Genomic DNA, 27,905 nt, shown 5'->3' with positions numbered 1-27,905 from the left:
CAAATTTTAAGAAGGTAATTTTAGAAAAAGGTGGGGTTTAGCTATCATTTTGACTTTGTGAATGTGGAAGGTAGTAGCGACCCCCAGATGTGGGGAAGATGACCTACAACCCAGTGGAGACACAGTAGCCTTCGACTTCCTCCACAACAAGACAGAGTAGTAGGCTGGGCTAAATGACAGTAATAGTAAGCGGGATGAACGTTTTTCTTAGCAGTAAGTGTTACATCTATTTATGCATAAACCATGCACATCACTCACTTTAAGTTTTTGCAGGTAGGCCGATATAGCCAGGCCACAAGTAGGGTACACCTCAATTGTCCACCACATCCACCAATGCATTAGACTACATACAACCATTTGGCTAATTGTTATCATGAAGATTAAAGCTCTTTATGCAGACTAAATAGAATAACACTTTTAAGTTCTCAACTATCCCCCCTCATCAAGTGGGTGCACTCATTGGCCTAAGTAGAGTTGTTTTACTCACGCGAGATGTTATAATTACTAATTGTACAAAATAATAATATAAATAACTAAACAACCCAAAAGGGGTTGCCTATTTTTGTAAAAAATATATATATAAACGGTTTAAAATAAGGCAGTACATCATACCCATGTCTAATATGTTATTGTATCTGTTGAATTTTGTATTATTTCAATGCTATGCATGTATGTATGACAAAATCACTCTGCACTACTGTCCTTGCTTTTCATCATAAAGTAAATTCAGATGTGGTTGGAAAACAATTAATAGTAGGACAATTACTGAACAAAAAATTAAAAATTATCAGTGAAAGTAGGCCAATAAGCAACGTTGGGGACAGCTCCACATGAAAGCCCCTAAAGTTACTTAGAATTGTGTCAGTCACTCTTGCTATTGCTAGCTATAACTTTTGGAAATGCATCAGAGGCGTGAATTTAGTGGCGGGTCGTGCGTCCAAAAACTCCATTCCTGAATTTGCAACTTGCCTCAAGAAGATTCATTTCTGAGTGCGTTGGTTGGAACGTCATCGCTGTCCATTTGTGTGTTCATTGTTAGCAGCAGCAGGCAGGCAGGTTGGCGTGTGCCTTCACGAAAAGGCACTCAAAGAAACATTACCACAATCACTACATTTGGAAACAGACGACGGCATTAATTGTTATTTTCTCGCAAAAATAGTGTTTTATATTCGTTTGATAATGTCGGTGGGCATCGAGTCGGGATTCTCAAGTGAGGAGGTTCTGAACGTTCGCTTCCCACTCCACCGGGCGTGCAGGGATGGAGATATCGGTGCGTTGTGCTCGCTTCTTCAGTGTACCTCAAACCCGGCGGACCTAGCAGTGGAGGACTCTTTCTACGGCTGGACACCCATACATTGGGCTGCTCATTTCGGAAAGGTACTATATATATATATGGGGGCTGTGGGGTCATATATATATTATTATTATTATTTTTTTTACAATGAAATTATAGCGAAAAGAGGCAAGGCCTCCAGCCACTTTCACTAGACAGGCTGACACTGAATGATACGATACATATTCACATGGCTAGCTAACGTTAACGTACCATCATTTGATTATTTTTTGCCAGGAAATGGTTTGAAACATGTACTTTGTAGGCTGCTCTTTCTCTATAGGCAAGTGTAATTTGACATGGGGACGGTTGAAAATGAAGTCTTGTGCCTCCAGCTAAGAAGAAAGTGTAATGGCCTGACTGACTAGACTACATCAAGCAATCAACGAATATCTTTCAACCGTCGACGGCAAATATTTGTTATATCTGTGGCGGACTCGCTTGTTTATTGGTTGCGGTGGGAACCAATAACCTGCAAAGCGCCAAAAAGGCAGTTTATAAACACGCGGGGATCCTTCCCATGCGGAAGTGTTTACATAAAAATAGTAAACAAGTCAACTGAAGGACGAGGTGTGCATGGTTTTAAATCAGCCTCATCACTGACTAAATACTAATGCATTTTGAGAGAGCAGAGTAAAGTACAACAACAATAGCGACACTATCAATTTTAACATCTATGTCAAAACAAACAGAGAACAGCACCCCCTGTCCATGTCCATGCCTGGTTTGTGATGTGAACCTATCTCAGCCCCAGGCATAGGTTCCAAAATCCAATCAGCCATTGACTCTGTCTCCTCCTCTTTGCTGCTGAGTGAACATGATTCACCCTGAGTTACTGTATCCTGATGGGAAGGATGAGTGTTTAGATGAAACAGCAGGGGTTTAAAAATAATACAGGCATGGTCTGCCTCACTTAATGGCTGACCACAAGGCATTTTGTGTTTGTGAGAAGCAGTTGTCTGTCTTGCGTTGATCATAAAAGAGGAACTCATACCACACTATATACACACTATATCGAGCATGGCCAACTTCCAGGTTACACCGCTGTGTTAAATGTCTTGCTATATCAGACACTGCTACAGCACTGCTGGAGGAAAACACCAATCTGAGGGTCATCCTTGAGATTGTATTTGCATGGATGCGTAATCATCGGCCTGTGGGCCCCCTTTTGGATGCCCTCGGATCCAATTGTTTACTACATGATTCCATTTTCCTTATTTCATAGTTTTGATGTCTTCACTATCATTCTACAATGTAGAAAATAGTACAAAAATAAATAAAAACCCTTGAATGAGTAGGTGTATCCAAACGTTTGACTTGTACTGTGTATGTGTTAAGAAACTCAGTGGGGTCTAAACTTACTGTTGATGGTTAGAATAGTAGAATAAACAAGGTGAAATTTCAAAATGTGGTTGTGCATCAGCACTTTCTCTTATGTCAGTCACTGACAGTACCTCAATAAGCCCATGTCAGCGCAAATGTTTTAGATAGCTGGTAAGTTAACTAGCTAGACTAACTTACCAATCTAAACTTTGCCCTTGCTCAGTGGTTGATTTTTATCCGCTGTGTAGTGCTAGGGAAAAAACTAAACGTGCACCCGGGGGGGGGGGGGGGGTCCCAGGATTGAATTTGGGAAACCTCATCTAGTCAAGTTAGAATTGATGCGTTATTATATTACTCTGGTGGTGCATAACTGGGTGTGATTGTACCGGCTGTAAAAATAACCCTAGGGCGGGATTTGATTACAGGAAGTAGTCATACTGTAGGCCTTTGTCTTTTGATTTATTGTTACATTATAATGTTTTCCTTGAAGGACTGTTGATTACCTCATCAAGGCAGGACAGACACAGCAGAGTGTTTTCAATCACTGTATTGGTATTGGTATTGGTATTTAGTAATACAATTCATTTCTCTCTCTCTCTCACACACACAGTTGGAGTGTGTGACGCGTTTGGTGCAGGTGGGCTGTGGGGTCAACTCGGTGACCACGAGGTTTGCTCAGACGCCCACTCACATCGCTGCATTTGGGGGCCACCCAGAGTGCCTGCTGTGGCTGCTGCAAGCTGGTGCTGACATCAACAGACAGGTACAGTGCACATGGATGAACACACACACACAGCAGGGTTTCCGTTAACAGGTAATAGTCGGCTTTTGTCCAATCTTTATTTAATAGAAAAGGCGATAAATAAAATGCTTGCGGCCAATTGTCCGGGAGAAGAAATCCCATAGTAAAATGTATTTTTTTTGCCTATTCATTGATTTGAGTTGATTTCAGTTGGTGGAAATGCCTTTGACTGGTCATGCTAATTGGTATATATGTTAATTAGCATACTTTAGTGGAATTAAATTGCCGTGTGTACACAGTATATTCGTTATGCATCTTATTTATCACACATGTACTGTATACAGATACAGAGCCTTTGAGTGGAAAATCTGTCAGACAGCTCATGAAAAAAAACTATGCATATCGGTCCGTTAAATTAAAATGTTGCTGGTCAAATGTCCGGCACTACGTTTTCCTAACGGAAACCCTGACGCGTGTCCGTTTGTAGAGGAAAGGGGGGCAGCTCTGGTGAAAATGACAGGGGGGTGTGTGTGTGAGAGAGTGGGGTTGAGCTCAGACTGATCCTATCAGAGGGATCATCCTGGCTTTGTGCCACTCGACCTGACCCTTGACCCCTCTGGACTAGCGCCTGTTACATTGAATCTATTTCTATGTGACAGTTGATAGGAAAAATACCAAGGCACTTGCAAGAGATTCTGTTTTGTGGCTATCGTCGTTATTGTATCCTTAATACCAGTTTAACACTGTTTTTGAAGAGCCCCAGACAGCCTGCTTCTGCCCTCATGTTGTTGGATTAAAGACTGAAAAGCCTGTCTGAGCCCCAGGCCACTAGTTGGTGTGCATGTGTGCACGTACGCTTATCTACATGTGAAAAGCCAATGGGGTTTGCATTTAGACTTGACGTCATCGTGTGAGTGTGTGTTTTTCTGTCATGCTCTTTCGTTTCTGCTCCTGTCTTGTGTACACACACTTCACTGACCATCTCTGACGCTTCACTGCACCGCTCAGAGAAATCAGATTAGTAGGTCACGATTACACAACTCTTAGCTGCATCTCCTCTTGGCTTGCTGCAACAAATCACTGTTATTTCTAATACAGCCTACATTTAAAATGTCCCTGATCCAACACATTTAAAAATTAGCCATCCAGTATCCCCAGCATTAAACACATCACCCTCTTTTAAAGGCCTAATGCAGTCAAAAAGGTGATATTCCTGTGTTTTTTATTTCCACACTCCTCCCCGGACAGTCCTAGCAACATTTCTTGCTTGAAAATTGCTCTTTGCTAAGAAGCTATTTTTGTTTCTGTGACCATTATATTAAAAAATATGTATTATTTGTTTTAAATAATTCACAGTAAGCTCCTTTTACATTTTCACCAGAAATGATTTGATATTGAGATAAAAACAGCTGCATTGGCCCTTTAACCCCTCCCTCCCTTGTGTGGTTTTAATAGAGCCACCCTACATTCTCTGGGTGTGGACAAATATGACTATGGATGGAGGAGGGATTTTGTTTTGAAAAATTATCTCTGCCTCCTCCTCCTTCAGCACCTCTCTCACTTTCTCTCTCCTGGAGGAGGGATCTATTTTGAAAAATGCTCTTACTACCTTGCCACTGCCCTCCCTCTCTACCACCTTCCTCCCTCCCCCTCCCTTTCTCTCAGCCTGTGGCCTGCTGTGTAGCTGGGGTGAAGAGTTCAGGCTCTGCCCCTGGAGCACTCTACCCTGGTTTGGGAGCGGGGGAGTGAGGCTAACCGGCTGCATATTATTGCCGCTCTAGAAACCAATGTGAGCAACTCATTCAGTTTGTGTAAATACGGTGTAACGTGTTTATTTCTGTCTGTCTGTGTATCTCCTGTCTCTCTCTCAGGACTATGTTGGTGAGACTCCTATCCATAAGGCTGCCCGTGCAGGCAGTCTGGACTGTGTCAACGCTCTCCTGATTCAGGGGGCGAAAGCTGAGTAAGTCGAGCTACTGCACCCCCTGTGTGCTCGGTCTTCCCCTCACTGTAACATCCAACAGCTCCCATATCTACAACATTTACACGAGGACTCCATCAAAACTCTTAACGACCTGTACTTTCTTGTTCGGTTCACACTGTGCTCCATGTTCAAACTGTGCAAATGGGCCTATTTGTTTTGTATGGGTCTTGGGTTCTCTAGACTGATAAGGAAGTAGAATTACTACACGGGCACAACCAGTGGAATAACCTGTGTAGTTACCCTCTAACAAGCATGCAGAGATATACCATGTTTGTAACTTTTTATATTTTATGTTCAAAACTTTAACAATGGTAAGCGCTATAGCTGCCTGTACTTACACTTTGTTACAAGGTCATTTCATGAGTTATGTCCTTAGACAGTAGTTACTCAGGAATTGCGGCTATGAAATGTTGTTGCTGAGATGTCCACCTCAGTGTAAGTCCTGTTACTGTAGGAACCAGACAAGGACAGCAGAAACATTCATTTCATTTGAGGGATACACATTTCCAGATAAATGAAGAAAAAATAAAAGATTCCTGTTAACTTTAACCTGAATCCCATCATGTTGCTCCACTCTCCTTGGCTGTGCCTCTGTTTGGGCCATCTGAAGTCACAACACTACCTACACCAAGGGATTCTAACTATTCCTGGAGAGTTACTGGTGGTGCAAGCTTTTGTTCCAGACCTATAGTCACATCTGACTCAACTAATCATGGCATTCTGTTTGGAGCATGATTAGGTGCACTGAGTGTGTGCACTCAGGGCTGAACCAAAAGCATGCATACCCAGTCCCTTTCCAGGATGTAGTCAGGTGTTTGAGATCCTACTCTTAAACTGGTCTGAGAGAACCTCGCTCTTCAGCACTAGTCACTATCTGAACATGGAGCTGTGTCTTTATAGGGAAAAAAAGTTTTGATGGAGTTCTCCTGCAAATGTGACCTGTGAGCTTTACCATATTGAAAATGTTATTTTGATGTTATGTTTAAACTGTAGATTATGATTTGTATAATTGAGAGCATTTGTCTTCTTTGTTCACATGTTGATTTGGTAAGTGTATTTCTATAGTTGTAGCGGCTGACCAAATGTACATTTCCTCGTTGAATGAACACAGAGAGCGGAAAGGGCTGATTCCTGGTAAATCTGAACAAACATCCCTTTTACTTGCTTGGAGATGACACTGAAAACCCATCATCCCTTAATGAGCTTCTGCCCTCACTCCTTGTCTTATTTTCTTTGACCCAAACAATGTGAAAGGATTTGAGCGGTTAAAAATTAGTCAATGTGGCAGAAACACCACATAACGAACTTGTCACCTTTCCAGTCCTTTCTCACCATTGGAAATAAATGAAGAACTAGTTGAGAGGAAGTTGTTATTATTATCTGGAGGTAGCCAGCCATAGTCTCCCATCACTACAAAAGGGCTCGTCACGATGCATGCAGATAGAGAGAGATGGACAGGGAGCAAAGAGAGAGATGGACAGGGAGCAAAGAGAGACATACTGAATTAGTATGAATTGTCTTAAATGCCCTCCTCTGTTCTTGACCTTTTCAAAATGTCAGTAGATAAGTTCAAATTTTAAATAAATAGGATAAATTCCCAACCTTGTAATGGAGAAGAAAATGATAAGCTGTGCAACGGCTGCCATGATCTGAACCAAGGATGGAAGCTGTTACCATTTTATAAAAGCTTGTTTGGTGATTTGGCAAACACCCAGGGGGTAGTGACACTACACCAGCCAGTCAGCTCCGGTGCCCAAGGTTCCAGGTAGCTGATGAGTGGTTTACCTGATGTGAACTACACACATGTACACCTCACCCTAGACACCTGTATTTGTGGTTCAGCAGTATTTTAGGTTTGTGTGACTCTAGAAGGAACCACAAAAGAAAGAGTTATTGTTGACGCCAACAGTTGTTAATCCCTCACGCCCTCAGTATGTTTTCCAGAGACTCTGACTTCTAAATGGAAACATTCAGAAACATACAACTAGCCAGTCCTGTTTGTTGTCTTTCGATTGAGTGCTATTTGATATACCTGAGGAATTGCAGTATGAAGTGACGCTTACATACTCACTCAACTTGAAAGACGTTAAAGGTCTGTTTGACGTGATTAGAATACAGGAGAGGCTCTGCTCGCCATACTGTGGATGTGCTCCTAAACATTCTCAGTGCCAGCTACTTTATCTCCTTACAAGTAAATGGGTTGATTTATTTAGTCTAAAACAAAAAGTGCCTCACCAAACGTCAACAGAGATTAATCTCATAGGGAGGGTAGACTATACCTGCGGTGTCCCACAGATGATGGATGTAAAATGGACAGTCTGAGGGAGATTTTTTTTTTTTTTGTCCTTTTAAAACGGATGGATTTTTAATAATGGTCTGCATTTGTTCTGCTGTCAATTATTCTGTAGGTTAGACGCTGCCTGAGGCAAACTGCATTTATTGATATTATTTATACTAGTCACACACAGATAGTGAAAAGTTAGTACATGTATTTAGTAAAGGCCACTACCTTGCCCTGCAAATATTTTGCTTCCAACAGTTTTAGGATGTTCCTCATTGTATGATCAAGTGCCATCGTGTTTAGGTAGACGGAGATACTAGAATCCTACTACCAGAGTAGTTTTAAAACCTTGTCCATGCAAACAGATGTGTTCTTGTCAAGACGCATTGTTGACAGCAGCCAGCAGAGATGGTCTGTTTGACAGGGATCTAATTATTTCACAGCAGATTTTTTGAATTAGTTGCTAAATGATTTAAAAATATATATTTTTATTGATTTATGTTTTTCTGTCTCGAGGACAAATTGCACAAAAACATTCATAGTTTAATTCTGTCAAGGGAATTTGAGGCAGACATAGTTTTTAAATCCTCTTCGTCGCATTTGTGGGACAACCGGTATACATATTCGACTGTCCGTCATTCATAACCCGAACACACACCAGAAACTACCAGTGAGTTTATATGCCATGGGTTTATTTTAACACTGCCTGGGTTTACTATATAACTGTTACTAGAACCTTTCTGATTAGGAAGAAACTAAACTACATGTATTGTATTGCCAGGGAGAAACAGAAACCAGCAGGACACTGCAGCGCTTGAGGGTTTGAGTTGGAGGCCTACATCCCTGAACTAGTGAAATGTAACATCTCTTATTATAGGTGGTCATAAGCTACTCTACTCCTTATTTAAGCTGACATACAGTCAGTTATGCCATTCTGCAATGAGGTGAAGTGTATTTTAGTTTCTGGCAGGAATTATGACAACTCTTATAATTCTCATCAAGTAGAGAGTTGCGACCTAACCAAACGTTGTATTACGTAAATGAGCCTATAGTTTTGCTTGTCTTTGTGAACGACACACAAAACCGAATGCCAACAAATGTAGCCAATATTTTTATAGTAATAGTTAACCCAGGTAGAAAACAAAAATAAAACTTGGTATATCAATTTAATTAAAAAAAATCACTGGTGTTGGGGGGGGGGGTAACATCTACATGATGTTCATTCTGATGAAATGTGCATTTGGTCGCCAGCCACTGAACTATTTTGAAAGTTGTTTATGACTGTTTTTCCCTAAAGGTCCTTTAAATGCTACTGTACAGCTGTTTTGAGTTACTGTTTGATGTTACCATGTTTTCTTTGACAGCTGTAGCTCATGTTCTGTTTCTGGAGGCCCAGCATTCTGTAGTAACAGAGAAAGCAAACTAGACAGGAGGCTCATGGCATTAGATTCTTTTTTGTTTACAACACATTCTTAAATTCAAAAATATTGCCCCGTCTAGTGACCTAAGAAATTACAGGTGAAAATAAAATGAATAACAACCTTAAATATATATTAATGTTAGCCTCAAGTCTCATTAGTACCAAGCAGTAGTTTTGTCCCCTGCATGCTTCCATTGACATATGGTGCTTCAAAGGGCCCAAGGGTTTATCCAATAGCAAACTGGTTGTAAAATGTAGGCTAATCCACATGAAACCAGCTTTTATTTTGGCTTCTGAAAGACAAACTATAAAGGTTGTAAAAATAATCTCCGGAGGTTTTGGATGAAGCCATTTTCTCATGTGCTCCGTGGTTACTTCCACAACTGCTCAGTTCCCAGAGATGGAGCTGATAAAACTGAAATGGAAACCCATTTGACTATTGATTTATATGTATGGCTCAGGCTATAGCCTTAGTTTTCCTCCTGTGTTAAAGGTAGCTATAGTTTGAGTAAATCTAGCGTATCGATGCTATTAAGAGCAAAAATATATACTTTTGGTCGTGTATGTGGATACCCCTTCAAATGAGTGGTTTTGGCTATTTCAGCCACACCCGTTGCTGACAGCTGTATAAAATCGAGTACACAGCCATGCAATCTCCATAGACAGACATTGGCAGTAGAATGGCTCGTATGGAAGGAGCTCAGTGACTTTTAACATGGCACCATCATAGGATGCCACCTTTTCAGCAAGTCAGTTTGTCAAATTTCTGCTCTGCTAGAGCTGCCCCGGTCAACTGTAAGTGCTGTTATTGTGAAGTGGAAACGTCTAGGAGCAACAGCGGCAGGCCACACAAGCTTACAGAACAGGACTGCCGAGTGCTGAAGTGCATGTAAAAATCGTCTGTGCTCGGTTGCAGCAACACTACGAGTTCCAAACTGCCTCTGTAAGCAATGTCAGCACAATAACGGTTTCCACGGCCGCACACAAGCCTAAGATCACCATGCGCAATGCCAAGCGTCTGCTGGAGTGGTCTAAAGCTCGCCACCATTACTCTGGAGCAGTGGAAACGTGTTCTCTGGAGTGATGAATCACGCTTCACCATCTGACAGTCCGACGGATGAATCTGGGTTTAGCAGATGCCAGGAGAATGCTACCTGTCTGAATGCATTGTGCCAACTGTAAAGTTTGGAGGAGGAATAATGACCTGGGGCTGTTTTTCATGGTTTGGGCTAGGCCCCTTAGTTGTGTTGAAGGGAAATCTTTTTCCTTTTTTTTAAAACATTTTTATTGTACTTTTACCCCCATTTCTTCCCAATTTTGTGATAGCCAATTGGTAGTTAGTCTTGTCCCATTGCTGCAACTCCCTACGGACTCTGGAGAGGCGAAGGTCAAGGGCCATGCGTCCTCCGAAAAACGACCCAGCCAAGCCGCGCTGCTTATTGACACACTGCTAGTTTAACTGAGAAGCCAACCACACCAATGTGCCGGAGGAAACACCGTCCAGCTGGCAACCGAGTCAGCTTACAGGTGCCCGGCCCGCCACGAGTCACTAGATTGCGTTGGGACAAGGAAATCTCAGCTGTCCAAACCCTCCCCTAACCCGGATGATGCTGGGTCAATTGTGCGCGCGCTCATGTGTCTCCCAGTCACATCCGGCTGTGACAAAGCCTGGGATCAAACCCGTGGCTGTAGTGATGCGTCAAGCACTGCAATGCAGTGCCTTAGACTGCTGCGCCACTCGAGAGGCCTGTGAAGGGAAATCTTAACGCTACAGCATACAATGACATTGTAGACGATTCTGTGCTTCCAACTATGTGGCAACAGTTTTGGAAAGGCCGTTTCTTGACAATGCCTCCATGCACGAAGCGAGGTCCCTCCAGAAATGCTTTGTCGACCGGTGTTTAAGAACTTAACTGGCCTGCACAGAGCCCTGACCTCAACCCCATCGAAAACCTTTGGAATGAATTGGTACACCGATTGCAAGCCAAGCCTAATCGCCCAACATCTGTGCATGACCTCACCAATGCTCTTGTGGCTGAATGGAAGCAAGACCTGCAGCAATGTTCCAACATCTAGTGGAAAGCCTTCCCAGAGGAGTGGAGGCTGTTATAGCAGCAAAGGGGGACCAACTCCATATTCGACGAGCACTTGTCCACATACTTTTGGCCATGTAGAGTATGCAAGCTCTCTCGCTTATGTTGTGAATCATCAGAGAATACTGAACACTTCATTTGAACTTGATCAGATGGGTGGCAATGTCCACGTGCTGTAGAGGAGACAGGGCGTCGATGCGCTAGTCTAATAGTAATGTTGACCCTTTTTAGTGCTATTGACCCATTGAAGCATGCAGGCTAAATAAAATGTGCGTATTAGTTTGAAATGGAACATCACTAAAGCCCTTAAAAATAAATTACATTTACTATAAATGGCAATGCTACATAAATGCATTCAGCTTTAAATAACTTCTACAAACAACGTTAGGCTGTTATTGGGCCACCGTTCACACGCCAGCTCTAATTCTACTGTAAACGTAGCTCCGTTGCACGCAGACATTCCCACACAGACTGGTGCCAGGTTTACGCAACAGCTTCCTTTGAATTCTGGAAGTTATGTCTACACCAGCCAGATGAATGTTTGTTTGAGGGGAGCTTTTTAATTTAAATTAACTGCTAACAAAGGAAATTGTTTATTTTTGCAAGATTAAGCCGCATGTAAACAGACTTATTTTGACTGGCGGCAAATACAATTGAACATCCTACAGTATGAATCATATGCATAAATATAGCATTTTCTTACTGTTGCCAACTATACGTTTATCATGATATTGAATAGTACATTACATTTTGAACTTTCAAATGCACCCAACCATTTTAAACTTGTCACTCTCAAAATACTTGGTCTAAGCTGTTATCTGGTGTACCTATCAGATGACTGCACACTCTCTTGTTTTGATGCTCTATTGATGGAGGGCTTCCATGCCAAGCACCACCATTAGCAACGCACTCTGTTGTCATTAATGTGTTGCATGGTACAGTTCCACCAGGAGGATTCAATTCCTGTCTACCTAAACGGTCCATCCCTTTTCCCTTCACTGTGACGCATTCAGTCGTTGAGCCAAAAACATCTCCATCTTTAAAAGTATTTCAAAAGAATTAGAACTAATATGGGTGAACTAATACTATAACTTTTTTTTGTTCTTAATCTATTAGGGATTTGATCTGATATTCCTTGGTCAAACTTGTCCCCCATTTGGGGATATAGCTACATTGTTGCTGCTGCTACACAAATTGTTAATAGATATTTATTGTACCATACTTCTCACTGCGTCTCATGAACAGAGCTCTCTCACTTCTGAAGAGGACATTTGAACCTTGACCAATCACAGAAGTCGCTGTTGCGCTGTGCTTTTTCTGCTTTGCCACTTTACTCCAGTACCCTTTCCCCTTCCTGCTTCTCGCCCCTCAAGATGAACCCCCCCCTGATCTTTGCTGTGACTTTCAGCTGACCTTAGATTGACCTTCTCCCTGGACATTTTGAGCGAAGATGGTGAATAAATGAAGATGTCCAACTCAGGCAGTTTACCATTACATTTTTTTCTCTCACATTTCTGGTCTACATAACGGGTGGTTTCCCATAGACACCAGTGTGATAGCAGCTAGGTCTGGTCTAAGAACCAGAAAAAATGAGGGAGATTTCTCGCTTCCATCTGATTTGAGCTCTTGTCTGCTCCCCCTCAAATTCCAGTCTGACTTACCATTTAACTGATCAATACCTCTGCATTGTGCTACACAATTTACTTCAGAGGTCAAGCCTATTCAGCTTCTCAAACCACAACATGAAGAGCAGCTAGAATGACTTCTCTTTAAGATTGACCCAAATATGCAGACCATGGACATTTTCTGAAGCCATGGAATGTGTCCTTGTTTGTGGGTTTGTCCCTGAACCACCTCAACTGGCCTGAAACATGATTATCATAAAGAAGAGTTATAGCTCAACCATCTAGCATAGTGTTTTCTGCATCTCAAGTTCAACAAAGCAAGACTATGACCTATTTTTTTGGGGGGGGGGGTCGATGGTGGCAGTGCATTAAAACGTTATTCTGGACACGTGCTTTTCTTGTGCCCTGATCATCTTGAATCATCTGGCGCAAACATCTCAGCCTGCAGACTTGGTTGTGTTCTATCGTTTTTGATTCAGGTCTTTTATTTCCCCGTTAACACACTACTGCCCTTTTTCCAGATGACATTGGACAATTTACCAAATCTCTTGGTCTCATCGATCTGAGATCTTCATCAATACATGCAGAAAAGCAGCAAGTGGCGGCAGCATTCTGTTCAGGGAATTTCAGGTTAAACATTCTAGTTTATTAAATATATAAATATATGCTTAAAATATAAATTATATTAGGTTGTTTCACTCATAGTCATCCATTTAAATTGACAAACATTCACAGTCAAGCTCGAATACCTAAAAACATGCATAGATCGTTTTAATGTTTAACACGTCAATATTTAATTTGATTTCACTTTTGCGTTCTCCTTTTGGATTTCTTGTCATGAGCCTCAAGCACGTTCAGGATTTTACAATGAGCTCCTCTAGGGGGAAAGCTCAGCATAGGTAGTTGATAAATCACTCCGGGTAGGGTAGTGGATAGACTGTAGTCCAGAGTAGCACAGTCTCTAGGGTCAAACAGTGCCTGAACTATTTAACTGTATAATGCTAACAATTCTGTCATCATGGTTCTTAACTGTCATATTATACATTTTATAGGGCCTATACTATTTCTGCTGCGTAGAAGACAAACTGTTCTGTTTTTGAATGTCACCTTCAGTATTAACCCTATGATACCATAAGATCTGTTTTGAATATCTGATCTTCTGTCACCTTTCCCCTTATGAAAGTGGCATTAAGAAAGAAATACTCCAGAAAATCTTATGGTCTCTTCTTCTTTTGTACTGTTAACAAATAAGACTCAGAAACCTCCACGTCTCAATGTTTTGCAGCCATTGAATTCGAAATGACTTGATTTTTTCAAGTAATCCTAGAAAAGGGGGAGAATAGACACTGCAGAGTCTGCCCCGTTCCCTGGGATAGCCGTACTGTTGTGGCATTGAGTGTTCTCACTATCGCTTCCTATCTACACACTGGCAAACTGTTGAGGTATTTCTTGCGGTGATTGGTTTTAATGCTAGGACATTTATGAATATTTAAAAAAAGTAAATTTCTTTAGACATGTTTAGACCTGCATGCTTTGCTTAATATTACCTGTTCCTGTATTTATTTGTTTGTTTCTGTTTGTAAACTAACCGTAGGACCCATTTATGAGTAGTGAGCTTTAATCAGTCACAGGTCAGCATGATTTTAGGATCTCTCTTGAAGGTGATAGGCTAGCAACAGAAGACAGTGGCTGTGTGCTCAGAACTCAAAAGCAAAGCATACCAGGCATTTAAAAAGAGAAATTAACGCTTCCCCACTTACTGTTCAGATTCGGACATGGTCATGATCATTTCAAATCCAACAGGCTGATTCTTCAAGGTACTGTATCATTCTTCAGCATTTCACACACAGATGACGGGTCTCACTGACAGGACATTATGATTGTTTATTGTAGATATCATTATGGGGTGTGTTGAGGTTAAAATAAGGATGGCCTTAATTTCCCCCGCTCTCCCTGACCTGAACCATAGATTCATCAAACTTTTCAGCAAAGCACATCTAAGTGGATTGATTACTTTGTCACTAGAGCACTGGTTTCCAACCTGCCGTCTGCAGAGGTGTACAGCAGATTTTCTGCAATAAAATAAACATCTTCCATATTTATAACAGTTGGGGGTATTAGTGGTATTATAAGCAATTTTATATTTCACAATGCAAATTAATAATAGGCCTTTAATTTGCTACATTGATTGCTGAAATTCACTAAATGTTATGTTGAATTCTTTTTAGACTCTGCGAATGTTGGTCCTCAAGCTTTTGATGGTGATTTGGTTGTCCCCGTAACGGAAAAGGTTGGGAACCGCTGCACTAGAGGAACCAAATGGGAGCAGAGGTGCTAGGATGTGGTGAGAGTTTTGGAACTGGAATGTAGAGGGCTAGAAATCAGGGAGAGGTAGAGGGGAAATGCAAGGCCTCCCTTATCTAAAGGGAGACAGCAATTAGCCTGTCGTTGTCCATGCCAACTCTGACATGTCATTCAAAAGGCTCCCCTGCTGAGGTATGTGATGCGCTACACCAGGGACAGAAAAATAATCATAGCTGAAAGCAACAAAAAGAAAACTGCAGGATTAAAAACCCACTTAACTAAGTGTTTTTATTGGACATTCCGTCTTAATGCTATGCACCGTTACCATATTCAGGGACGTGAGATCTGATTCAAATGCACAAAATACATTGTCCTCTTGACTTACTAGCCATAGTTTATTCATGGATTACTGTAGATGTTTGAGTCAAAATGTAAATAAAAATAAATATTGCTATGTAGTATTTAATCAGTACATGAAAAGGAACATAGTCTAACTGCATACAAATCCAAACATTCCTTTTATTCTGCAGGAACAATGTTTTTGGGACCTGTCTCCAAATATAATTCACAGGAGACTGGGGTATTTCCTATTGCTTATTGACCTATTTAAAGACCAGACGTGCAGAAAGAGTAACTAAAATAGAACCTCTACAGTGGGGCTCGGATCCTGTGAAGGGAAACACAACATTATTATCCAGCTTTAACAGCACTCTGAACACAGTGTTGCCAAAATAGAGGGGTTACTATGGAGACGCTTGGAGATTTTGATAGTTGGAGAGGGACAGGAAGAAGAGAAACTACTCCATCTCCATAATTAAGAAGGGAAATGACAGAACTCCAGCTGAGGATCCGAAGTTGAGGGTTTTGATTAGATGTCAACGCTTCGTCTGGATAGATAAACTCAGTAATGGACAGTTGGAGTCAAAGGCCATTATTGACATGCCAATTGATGATCCATCTAATAATGCTGAGATTCTAATGTCGTCTACCAACTCATTCAAGTGCAATAATTAATTGAAACATTTAAAGTCAAATTGTCAGTGAAATATATTTCAGTAGCTGGAGGTCATGTATGTAGCTGATATTCAGTTTGAGGGTTCATTTATGAAGTTGTACTGACAATTTACTTAAAGGAGTGGTCACAATGCCTCCATTGGCTTTGGTGAATGGACATTTATCACCAACACTTCAATTAAGTCTCACTGAGGGTTTTTCAGACTGGATGCCAGTCTGTTTCTGCTATAACCAACTCCTTTGTTGTTGTCATGGCATCATAATGATAATCAATCAAATGTATTTATAAAGCCATTTTTACTCCAACCGATGTCACAACGTGCTGTACAGAAACCCAGCCTAAAACCCCAAACAGCAAGCAATGCATATGTAGATGCACAGTGGCTAGGAAAAACTCCCTAGAACGGCAGGAATCTAGGAATTAACCGAGAGGAACCAGGCTCTGAGGGGTGGCCAGTCCTCTTCTGGCTGTGCTGGGTGGAGATAAGAGTACATGGCCAAGATGTTCAAACGTTCATAGATGACCAGAAGGGTCAAATAATAATAATCACTGTGGTTGTAGAGGCTGCAACAGGAGTAAATGTCAGTTGGCTGAGTAGTTAAAGGATAAACAGTGACATCCTTTCAATGGGGACCACTTTGTGTACAAAGGAGCAGCATAGAATGTTTCCCAGAAATGTTGGTAGTTGGCTTCTTTTTCTGACTACTTTCATGTGTTTCAGTCACACATTTATTATGCAGAATGTAATGTAATCAAATTTGAGGGAAAAAAACTGTCAACGTGTGGTTTATCTGAAAATGTTTTAATATACTTCACATACAGGTTAAAAATAAAGGAAACGACAACATAAAGTGTCGTAATAGGGCATTGGGCCACCACGAGCCAGAACCGCTTCAATGCACCTTGGAATAGATTCTATAAGTGTCGTAATAGGGCATTGGGCCACCACGAGCCAGAACCGCTTCAATGCACCTTGGAATAGATTCTATAAGTGTCGTAATAGGGCATTTGGCCACCACGAGCCAGAACCGCTTCAATGCACCTTGGAATAGATTCTATAAGTGTTGTAATAGGGCATTGGGCCACCACGAGCCAGAACAGCTTCAATGCACCTTGGAATAGATTCTATAAGTGTCTGGAACTCTATTGGAGGGATGTGACGCCATTCTTCCACCAGAAATGTCGTAATTTGGTGTTTTGTTGGTGGTGGAAAACGCTGTCTCAGGCGACGCTCCAGAATCTGTTCAATTGAGTTGACTGAGACAGCCATGGCATATGGTTTTCATGCTCATCAAACCATTGTGACCACTCGTGCCCTGTGGATGGGGACATTATCCTATGGGGGCCTGCCCAGCCCTTTTATAAATGACCCTAAACATGATGGGATTTTGACTTATTTAACTCAGGAACCACACATGCCAAGTTTACAATATACTTTGTACCCTCATTTACTTTAGTGTTTCCTTTATTTTCAGACCTTTCCCTGTTATATTCAATGAAGATTGGTGGGGGCTACAGTCTGTTCATAACATCATGTTGAGTGCTCCATTATTTTCTTCACTCAATAACTGACAAAGGATCTGTGTGGGGTGATGAAAGCTTGGCCATTATGGTAGTACAGGTAAAAGTATGGGTAAAGCTTTACGTATCACATTACATGTCACTCATTAATGTAACATCATAAGGTAGTCTGAGGAGCAACCTGTCACTTTGGATATGTTTCCACAGGCAGCCCTATTGTGATCTCTCTTTTCGCTTATTGATCTTTTGATCAACAGATCTGAAAAAGATCCAATGTGAAAAGATCTGATCTGACTGGTCAAAATACCAATTGGTGGGAAAAATATCAGTATTGGGCTGCCTGTCTAACTACAACCATTGGTACTTTTGGGTGTATGCTATCCTGTCGGTTACTCCAGGATCTGATTACACATTACGGTCAAATTATGGCTCCCGAGTGGCACAGCAGTCTAAGGCACTGCATCTGTGCTAGAAGCGTCACTACAGACACCCTGGTTCGAATTCACCCTGGTTCGAACATCCGGCCGTGATTGGGAGTCCCATACTGCGGCACACTATTGATCCAGATTTGTCCGTGTTTGGCCAGCGTCAGCCGTCATTGAAAACAAGAATTTGTTCTTAACTGACTTTCCTAGTTAAATAAAGGTTACAAATGATTGTATTGAAATGTTATTTCCATGATTTCTTCTTACAGCCCATGTGCTCTAAAAAAATACTATTGTTGTAAACAAGAACACTTTTGCAGTTTGACTCTTCGTTATTTTTCTTTTATAAAACAAACTTAAAATAATCTTTAGTCGGTGTAATTTATCCATAATACATCAGTCAAATTCAAGGAGGTGGAGTTTCTACCTTTTAAAAAAAAAAAATGAATCCCTATATTTTAATGACACATCTGGTCTTTGTTAGTTACAGCAGGGGGTGGGTCCAGGCCTGGGATTGGATCAGAAAGGTAGGGGTTAGGCTGTAGACTGTTCCTCCTTAACAACGTGGGAGATTATTGGTGGGATTAACGCTGACCTTTTCAGTGACTGACTATTTCCTTCCTAATAAGAGACAATTCTTTCATCAGAGCCTCAATATTTGGGTCATAGTTCAGATATAAATAGACTGAAAGATGGGTCTCTAACTGTATGTGTACACATTGCATATAACCTACATAGTATAATTTAGTTTGGTTGATCATAAACTATATCCTGTTTCTCCCTTCAACATATTCACCTGCGAGTTGGGTTGAAGTGTTACCTGATTACCTATACAATAATGGCTTATTTCTCAGAGAAGCCAGAACAGAATACTTGGCGTCTTGTTCTTTGTGCACATCGTGTTCCCCACACTGGTTGTCTCAGATTCTCTGGCACCCTGAATGATTGTTACTCCTCTTAGTGAGACCCGTCAGTCTACATGCTCACAACAACATTCTATATAAACAAAGCTGTTGCTTGAAGGTAGAAACTCTTGGAAGCGTTCATTTCTGTTTTTTCAAACTTGGTCAGAAGGGGGGGGGGGGGGGGGGATATGTATGCAAGTTAATCATGTGATTTTTATTTTTATTCTTATTCAACAGAGAAATGTGATCTCAAGCACGTTATTTACAGTGCGTTGTTTGTATTTTCGTTTGACTGCACATTAAGATAGGAATAGGGAGTGTAAGAGAAACGAAGCAGTGAGTTTATGAATGAGTGAACCGTATCTAAACTGAAGTGTGTGTGTATATAACTTCCTGGATGTCACTGGGTTGCTGCACCTTTCACTTTATGTATATTTACAATTGATATTTCTACAGTACATCCATAAGATGATCCTACGACCACATACAGCAACACAAAACACTGGGGTAGTTTCTCAGATTTAATTTGTTCTTAGTGCATCATTGGAATCTATGAGAGGCACACACTGCCCACAGAAGGTCAAGTGTTCCCGTTTTCTCATTTCCAAATAGAAGTTCATTCCTTGACACACAGGCCTGCCTCAACCCTCTTCCCCTCACAAAGACCTGGTTGTTCGCCTTGCACAATCATTTCCCCGCAGAATCCAATGGTGTTTAGCCTCAGAAACAACAAGTGTGGAACTGTTCTCCCGCCAGCCAGCAGAAATTTTGGGCAATTGGCATCCAGACAGTCAAGCTTATGGCCTCCGTTTGCTTAGAGTATTTTTCTAGACACTTCCAGGAAATGAATTGAACCGGTTCCATGGCAGCGCAGACCTCTATCCTTACAAGGGAATGTTTTTGGTTTGCTACAACGCATGCCAGGACAGGAACAGTGACCTGGCAATTCTTTACTTGTCTATGACCTACTTAGAAGCGGGTCTTTTTGGTCTGGCCCTATTTGATAGCTTTATATTTGACTTAGTACCCAGGTTAGAGTAGTACTATATTTTAGACTAATTTGCTTTGACACTCACTTATCCCTTTCACATTTTTTACCCAATGATTTAAAAATCCAGACCGAGAGCTGCCCAAACACTGATGCAAGAGTGACGCTAATACGCTGAAGTGTTACCCACCCAGTGACATCCTTGCCTTTATAGCATATCTAGAAGCATTATGGAAATCATGCTACCTGCATTGCTGTTTGCTCATTCATAAAGTCCTACTGTATGCTTATTACAGGTTTATAGCGGCAACAGAAAATGACTAAACAGACTGTTATGCACATGCCTGAATCTGAGACCAAATCACCCATTGGTATTGTTGTTGTCTGTTGCGATACCAACGTGGATGGTATGGTGTTTTCTTAACCTTATTGGGTCCTTCTGACTGGATGCCAGCTGCTTTGACACCATGACATGTCTGTTTTCTCTTCTTAAACAGTGAGTGGCACTGAGCTCCAGCTCATCGAGTCTTCGTTCTCCCAGGATAGGAAAGTGAAAAAGAGACATCTTTGGTCATTCTTGTTCCTTGAAGATTACTCTGCAAGAACTGTTCGTTTCTTCTTTGCCTTTCCCTGTCTTTTCCCTCTTTTTTTCTTTTCTGTGTCTCATCAAAACATGGACATCATGGATGTACTGAAAAAGGCTGCTTCCCGTGATATGTGCCTAACCGATGAGGAGTTGGAGGACCTGTCCTGTGGCCTGCAGTTTGACCACATTTAGAAAGAGAACTTTGATCCTGTGTTGCCAGTCTCTTCTACTCACTTTGTCAAGATTGTCATTATTCAGCTTTTTTAGACCTAAAGTTTCAAAGGCACTTTTCTTAAATTCTCTCATGCATGCATACATACATACATACATACATGCACATTTTCCACAAGGTAGACTTGACCATGATTTTGAACCTGCTCAACATCTCTGTACCTGAACGTCAAGAATTGACACCACCTTGCATAACTTTTAATGTGAAGGAAATGTCTTCCTTTGGAAATTTGTGCCAATTTGGGATGTCACCAATCCAAAACCGAACAATTCCTCTTTGTGATGGCTTTTAACTGAACGAGTCCATGATCTCCAAGGACGTACATTTCTTCTGCTCAATCTTTCAGACATTTGATACCAGAAATCAACCTAAGGAATATTTTGAACAACTATTTCTGGGATGTGGAAGTGATTTTGGTTTTGAGATTCACGCATTATTCATATGTATGTATAACAGTTGTTTATCATGTTCTCTTGCAGTGGACATATTTACGTGTCATTTAAAAATACATTTTATTTCCAAAACCTTAAATTATAATTAACAAAGGTGAAGAAATGATCTAATAGGATCAGTTGTCATCTCACTCAGAGATGATGATGTTAGGCTAGCAGAGGCAGTCAGGGACCTGTGTGTATGTGAGGTTAAGTGTGTGTGTGTGTGTGTGTGTGATCCCTGGCTATGGCAGGGTGTGGGTTTCTCTAACACTCTCTTCTCTTATTGCACAGTATGAGGAACGCTAGTGGGCTGTCCGCTGCTGACCTGGCCCATGCCCAGGGGTTTCACGAGTGTGCTGAGATACTATCCAATGCCCAGAACCTGCAGCGGTACCAGAACCTGACCCAGCTTAATGGCTTTGGTCTGAACGGTGCCATCCAGAACGGAGGCCACTCCCACCCTCTCATTCAAGGGCGGAGCCTCCTTAACGGGGCACCAAATAGAAAGAGGTCGTTTGATAACATGGAAGACAATCAAATCAAGAAGGCCAGAACTGAAGGTTAGGTTTTTGCATTTGTTAGCATTTTTTATACTTTTATAAAAAATAACCTAATCAAACCTGGGAGGAGATTATAAATGTTTTTCATGACTTTCCATAATTATACGTGATAAAGCATCAAGTGTCAAAACCTCATAAAATCCTGTTGTAAAACCAGGATTAACCTTTGAGTGCTGGCCTATTGAGAATCTGGTTGAATACATTATTGTTCCCTTAGTTGTGCAGCGTTACAATGAGCAGTATGAAGAAGGGGATGGGAGGGGACTTACCTGTGGCTGCTTGCCAGGCCTCTGATGTTGGCATGTGTAAATGTATGGCTTGTTTTATTGGACTTCTGCAAACTCTGGAGTAGAATTGTGAGTGGTTGCCAGGAAGTTGATTGACGCTGCAGGGTATCAGGTAATGGGGCAGTGGATGATTATTGCTGAATGAAGCTTACAATTGGGCTTTGGACTCACTGAGTAAGTTTGATTATTCTAGCATGTTAAATTGCAGTCTCCCCTTATGCCCAGGCAGCTGTGCATGATGGAATGACCTCTTTGGGCCTGTCGGGTTTTCTGCCCTGTATGTTGTTCTTATCTAATCCTGTTCTTGATGGTAGTTCAACACGCTCATCCACTGCTCTCACCAGGTCTGTGCCTGCCGCTGGGGATGCTGAACGGGAATGGGTTGGTCTGCGGTGTCGGAGAGGTACTGATGGAGAGCATGCACCAGGAGAGTATGGAGTCAGCAGCGCTGCCGGCAGTGAGCTCAGGTGGGCCAGGACCCTTTGCGTTTGGGATAAATGGGTCTGCGCCGGTGCCAGGCCTTGTGGGCCAGGGGGGAGTGGAGGTGTCTACCCCAGCCGCTAAGGAGCAAGAGATCTTCACTGTGGCCTCCATGCAGATCCCCTGTCGCTGCACTAACTCCTACGCCTACCTGTAGAGGCCTTAGTGTGTTGAGTAAGAGTGTTGACCCTCCTAGTGGTTGTATCTTGGTAGAATGTCCACCAGGCCCTCTGGCCATGTTTTCCAACAGATGGCATTACTTTCTTTGGCATGGTATTGTTGGGTTTTTGGCATGGTATTGTTGGGTTTTTGGCATGGTAATGTTATACTCTTGCGGTTCTAAAAATATGGGTGTAAATAACTTGTATTGTACACATTGTACATACATGTTATGAAAAACATTGCCTTGCTACCATAATCGCTAGAGAAACATGAGTATTTTTTGTCTTTTGTTTTACTGGTAGCTTTGAATGATTCACAATATTCTTGTTAAAACATCTCTTGTGTTTTTGGCAAAGCCCCTTTAGGATGAGTGAATTCTGTTTTGCACAATTATCCTTTCACCGCCCCTACATTGCACAATGTTAACTGTAATAACGTTGTCAAATGATAATTCCAGTTCTTTAATGTAGAAACGCCCACACCTTGGGTACAATGTACTGAAACAAGCCTCAGTTTATGGAGAAGGTTAGACTTCAAGTCATTGAGGCTGCACTGACGGTTCCCTCTGCATCATGAATATGCAATGACAGAATTCTGCCCTTTTATGATGAGTTAGACAGTGACGTGTTTACTGAGTACTGTATTTAGTGGTGCCATTGTGACGCTGCTCCGCCCAATAAGGGGCAAAAGACAGAATTTGTCCATCTCATGTCAGAATGAAGAGGCCACTAGAGAATGTTCCTACCCTCAGTGTAATAAGATGAAGCATATTTTGTTTTATTAGTTACATTTTCCCCTCTGAGAAACATTTGTATTAACTCTTGTCTTGTAGCTATAAAGCTATTTAGTTTTTTTTTATACAAGAACTCTTATGCCAAAGCATATCTTTACATAAATATATAGAGTACATAAACCTTCGCTATGCAGCTTTTCTATATTATGCGCGCTTTTAGGTATTTCCAAGGTGCTATTTGAACTGACACTGTCCTGTTCGCTAGCAGACTGTAGACTTTGGTTCTGTTAGACACTTCTAGTGCCCCTTCTCTTTCTGCTTTTCTAGCAGAGGACTTTGTACGCTTTTCTGTATAGCCTAGTACCTATTGTGTGTGTGGTGTTGAAAATGGTGTAAGTTTATATTGACTGTTTTTCAAGTGTTGGCTTGTTTTGTTGTATTATAATGTACTATTACTTTGCTAACTTCACTAATGACAAAAGTTAAATGTTGATAAATGAGTGTGATTAGTAGTGCTACCATTTTCACGAAACAAGGGGAAGCTACTCTTTCCTAAGGCTGGAAATCGTTTGAGGAAAACAAAAGGAACCTTCGTAAATATATTGTTCACAAACTTAAAATCCCTCCTCCCATCCATCTGCTTCATACATGAAGGACAATTGTTCTGTCAAGGAATCTGCCCTGCACTACTATTTGGTTTGTACAGAATCACAAATGTTAATGAGTAGATTGCATTTATTAGAGCTTCTGATGCTCAGTGCTGAGTAGTTTTGTATACTTTTAAACTCATTAAATGTTCATTCCTTTGAATAACATGATGGTGGCTTTGTTTTTTTTTGTGTACATGAGAAAGAATCTCAACATTGGTCTGAACACACTGAGGAGTAATCTATTTCATCTTTCAATTGAAGTGCCCTGAATGACTGGGAGGTTTGGCGCCCTCTAGTGATATTGAGATAGCTGGGCAGGCCCTCAGTTGTGCTGTCTTGTTTCTAACAGGCTGACTACGTGGCGCGAGCGTTACAAAATCATTTCAGAAATCTATATTATTCAATTATTGCACCTACAATGCTCCCTCGCGCCAACGAGCATCTGCGTTGCCAAGGGCTAAAATAGAAGTCAGTTCTATTTGTGATGCAGATTGGGCTGCAAGTCCTGTCTCTCCCATCTCCTCATTGGTTTATAGAAGCAGGTACCCACGTGCCATCTCCTCGGTTATACCCACGTAGGTGACTGAAAGACGAACGAGGTCAGTGGCGGTAATGGGTTACCGAGGTCAAACCGGTAACCCAACTGCGCGCATACATTTATTTTGTCCCCCCCCTACACCAAACGCGATCACGACACGCAGGTTAAAATATCAAAACAAACTCTGAACCAATTACATTAATTTTGGGACAGTTCAAAAAGCATTAAACATTTATGGCAATTTAGCTAGCTAGCTTGCACTTGGTAGCTAATGTGTCCTATTTAGCTAGCTTGCTGTAGCTAGCTAATTTGTCCTGGGATATAAACATTGAGTTGTTATTTTACTTGAAATGCACAAGGTCCTCTACTCCAACAATTAATCCACACAAAACGGTCAACCAAATCGTTGCTAGTCATCTCTCCTCCTAGGCTTTTTCTTCTCTTGACTTTTTATATTGCGATTGGCAACGTTCATAAATTAGGTGCATTACCGCCACCGACCTCGTTCGTCTTTCAGTCACCCACGTGGGTATAACCGAGGAGATGGCACGTGGGTACCTGCTTCTGTAAACCAATGAGGAGATGGGAGAGGCAGGACTTGCAGCGCGATCTGTGTCAGAAATAGAACTGACTTCTATTTTAGCCCTTGGCAACGCAGACGCTCGTTGGCGGTGAGCAGTGTGGGTGCAATAATTGAAGAATATAGATTTCTACATTTATTTTGCAATGCTATCGCCCGCGACGCAAGCGGTGTAGTCAGCCTGTTAGGATATGCCCCATTACAGCAAGTGGTGGCAGCATGTTAACTTCTTGTTTCTAGGACTATATGATAGTTTCAATGAGACAATCTTAAGCATGGTGTTTTATGACGTTGTCTGTGTTGACATCTATAAGGGACTTTGATCGTCTCATCTTACCTGAACCAATGGGAGTGGGGAAGGGGGAGAAACTAGGGAAGTGTGCCAAGGAGGAGCAGTGATTGGTGTGTCAATATAACCAGGAAGAGTACAGTGAATCAGGATGTGACCCAGTGCAATCAAGTACAAGGGTGAACGATAACGAGGTTATGTAAAATTTTCTGGAACCCATTTGGCAACCTATCGATTTGAATTCCTGCATAGATTGAGTCACAGATTTACAGTTTCTGAAATGTTATTCTCTAAGGGGAATAGTTGTGCAAAACAAAATCAAATCGCATATATTTGCTTATCTCTATAAGTATGAAGTTGTGGCCCTGTACTGGCAAACACAGTATTTGAAATCATTTTGACCAGGTGTCTCATTTCCAATGGCAGGTGACCCTCTAGAAGCAGGTTTAGGGTGTGAGGGGATCCCCTTAAACAGACACTGCCCCCCAACACACCTGAATGGGTGTGACTCTACCATCGCCCCTGCCGACATCGTCCCCCACCACGTCTACAGGGATGCAGCAGAGCACATGGTTGCCACTGGTAACGCGGGCAGCCAGGTGGAACACCAGACATCGGTGACGGCAGAGCAGCAGTACAACCATCAGCAGTATAACCATGCCCTGTTCAGCACCATGCTCCTCTACCACGGCTCCTAAGGTGGAAGGATCCCGTTGTCAGGCCATCCCTCGGTTTGCCTGTCATTTATGCTTGATGTAAGCAAGCATTCATACGCCTTAAAACCATGAAGGGAGTTGAGTGGCTGCTTCTTTATATGGTCATTGTGTAGTTTATTTATGTTAAGGGAAGGGCCATCTCTCCTGAAGGAGAGTGTTTACTTTTCAGTTTATGGATATGAAATGTTCTGTAAAACAGTCACTTGTTTCGTGATACCTTTTTGTGATGTGAAAAGTCGATTTTGAGTGGCTAAAGAAACAGTTAAGGCATATAATGCATTCTCTTTATTTTCAAAACTAGCCTGAATGTAAATGAAAGTGTTATGTCAAATGTCTCAGATGAGATGTGTTTTTCTGAGTACTGAAATGATGCCTCAACCTTTGAAACCCTTGTTTGTTTGAAGAATGTCTTTTAACTATGAGGCAGGTTTTGTTTTGTCATCCTCGTTCATCTGTATCCTGATAAATTAAATGACCTAAAAGCACATTGAGATGTGATTATTCTTCTAATTGTCAGGAGATGTAACTGTATGCACTAATGGATGGGGAACAATACAGTATGCTATGACATTGAAATACAGATAGGATATTCAACAACAACAATGATTGAACTACTATCCTGTATTCTTTATGCCTCGTATAAAGATTGAATATTTGAAGATCTATTTCCTCCCATAGTTTATTCAATAAGTAAATGCATATGACATGACCCATTTGTTAAATCATGGGTTTGAGTTGTACTCAATGCACCTGTACTTACTGCAACAAGTCCCCGTGTTTGCATAGTGAGTGTTATTCAACACCATTTGACCACCCAGGTGCCTGGCAACTGCACGGGAACACTGCAGACAATGGATTTATGCTCTGTCCCCGTGCATGTGTGTCCTGGCTGACATGCGCAGTGTGGTCTAGGCCTCCATAATGGGACAAATCGACATCTCTTTTATATGTACACTGAACCAAAATATAAACAGTGTTGTAAAGTGTTGGTCCCATGTTTCATGAGATGAAATAAAAGATCCCAGAAATGTTCCAAACGCACAAAAAACATTGCTCTCAGATTTTGTGCAAAAATGTGTTTACATCCCTGCTAGTGAGCATTTCTCCTTTGCCAAGATAATCCATCCACCTGACAGGTGTGGTATATCAAGAAGCTGATTAAACAGCATTTTTATTCATTTATTAAACATTTTTATTTCACCTTTATTTAACCAGGTAGGCCAGTTGAGAATAAGTTCTCATTTACAACTGCGACCTGGCCAAGATAATGCAAAGCAGTGCGACAAAAACAACAGAGTTACACATGGGATAAACAATCGTACAGTCAATAATACAATAGGAAAACCTGTCAACTGTGCAAATGAAGTAAGGAGGTAAGGCAATAAATAGGCCAATAGTGGCGAAGTAATTACAATTTAGCAATTTACACTGGAGTGATATGTGCAAATTAGGTTATGCAGGTAGAAATACTGGTGTGCAAAAGAGCAGAAAAACAAAACAAATATGGGGATGAGGTAGGTAGTTGGTTGGATGGGCTATTTACAGATGGGCTGTGTACAGCTGCAGCTCTGTAAGCTGATCTGACAGCTGACGCTTAAAGTTAGTGAGGGAGATATAAGTCTCCAACTTCAGAGATTTTTGGAGTTCGTTCCAGTCATTGGCAGCAGAGAACTGGAAGGAAAGGAGGTCAAAGTAGATG

General features: G+C 41.5%; 1 protein-coding gene across 3 annotated transcripts; it reads left to right on the top strand.

Annotated features, from left to right (window-relative positions):
• Positions 1-828: 828 nt before the first annotated feature.
• Positions 829-26,691, top strand: ankrd10b (ankyrin repeat domain 10b). Of its 3 annotated transcripts, XM_021597828.3 has the most exons (6): positions 829-1,377; positions 3,267-3,419; positions 5,270-5,361; positions 21,503-21,771; positions 22,403-22,525; positions 25,917-26,691. In XM_021597828.3, the coding sequence occupies exons 1-6, from the start codon at positions 1,180-1,182 to the stop codon at positions 26,186-26,188; spliced, it is 1,107 nt and encodes a 368-aa protein (XP_021453503.1). In that variant the 5' UTR covers positions 829-1,179; the 3' UTR covers positions 26,189-26,691. The 3 variants fall into 3 exon arrangements, with proteins under 3 accessions (XP_021453503.1, XP_090086380.1, XP_090086381.1); XM_090230254.1 differs by lacking the exons at positions 829-1,377; positions 3,267-3,419; positions 5,270-5,361 and adding exons at positions 14,527-14,618; positions 15,030-15,145; XM_090230255.1 differs by lacking the exons at positions 829-1,377; positions 3,267-3,419; positions 5,270-5,361 and adding an exon at positions 17,596-17,741.
• Positions 26,692-27,905: the final 1,214 nt, after the last annotated feature.

The sequence above is a fragment of the Oncorhynchus mykiss genome, chromosome 3 (assembly GCF_057628025.1).
Source record: "Oncorhynchus mykiss isolate SJ-2025 chromosome 3, ASM5762802v1, whole genome shotgun sequence".
In the NCBI taxonomy this organism is placed as follows: domain Eukaryota; kingdom Metazoa; phylum Chordata; class Actinopteri; order Salmoniformes; family Salmonidae; genus Oncorhynchus; species Oncorhynchus mykiss.
The sequence above is the reverse complement of the archived record's forward strand: the minus strand, read 5'-3'. Positions and strand labels throughout refer to the sequence as shown.

Excerpts from the sequence above, each read along its gene's own strand:
- ankrd10b (XM_021597828.3), top strand. The coding sequence starts at position 1,180 with ATGTCGGTGGGCATCGAGTCGGGATTCTCAAGTGAGGAGGTTCTGAAC. Across the intron at positions 1,378-3,266 it reads GGGCTGCTCATTTCGGAAAG|TTGGAGTGTGTGACGCGTTT; the intron begins GTACTATATATA and ends TCACACACACAG. Across the intron at positions 3,420-5,269 it reads GTGCTGACATCAACAGACAG|GACTATGTTGGTGAGACTCC; the intron begins GTACAGTGCACA and ends TCTCTCTCTCAG.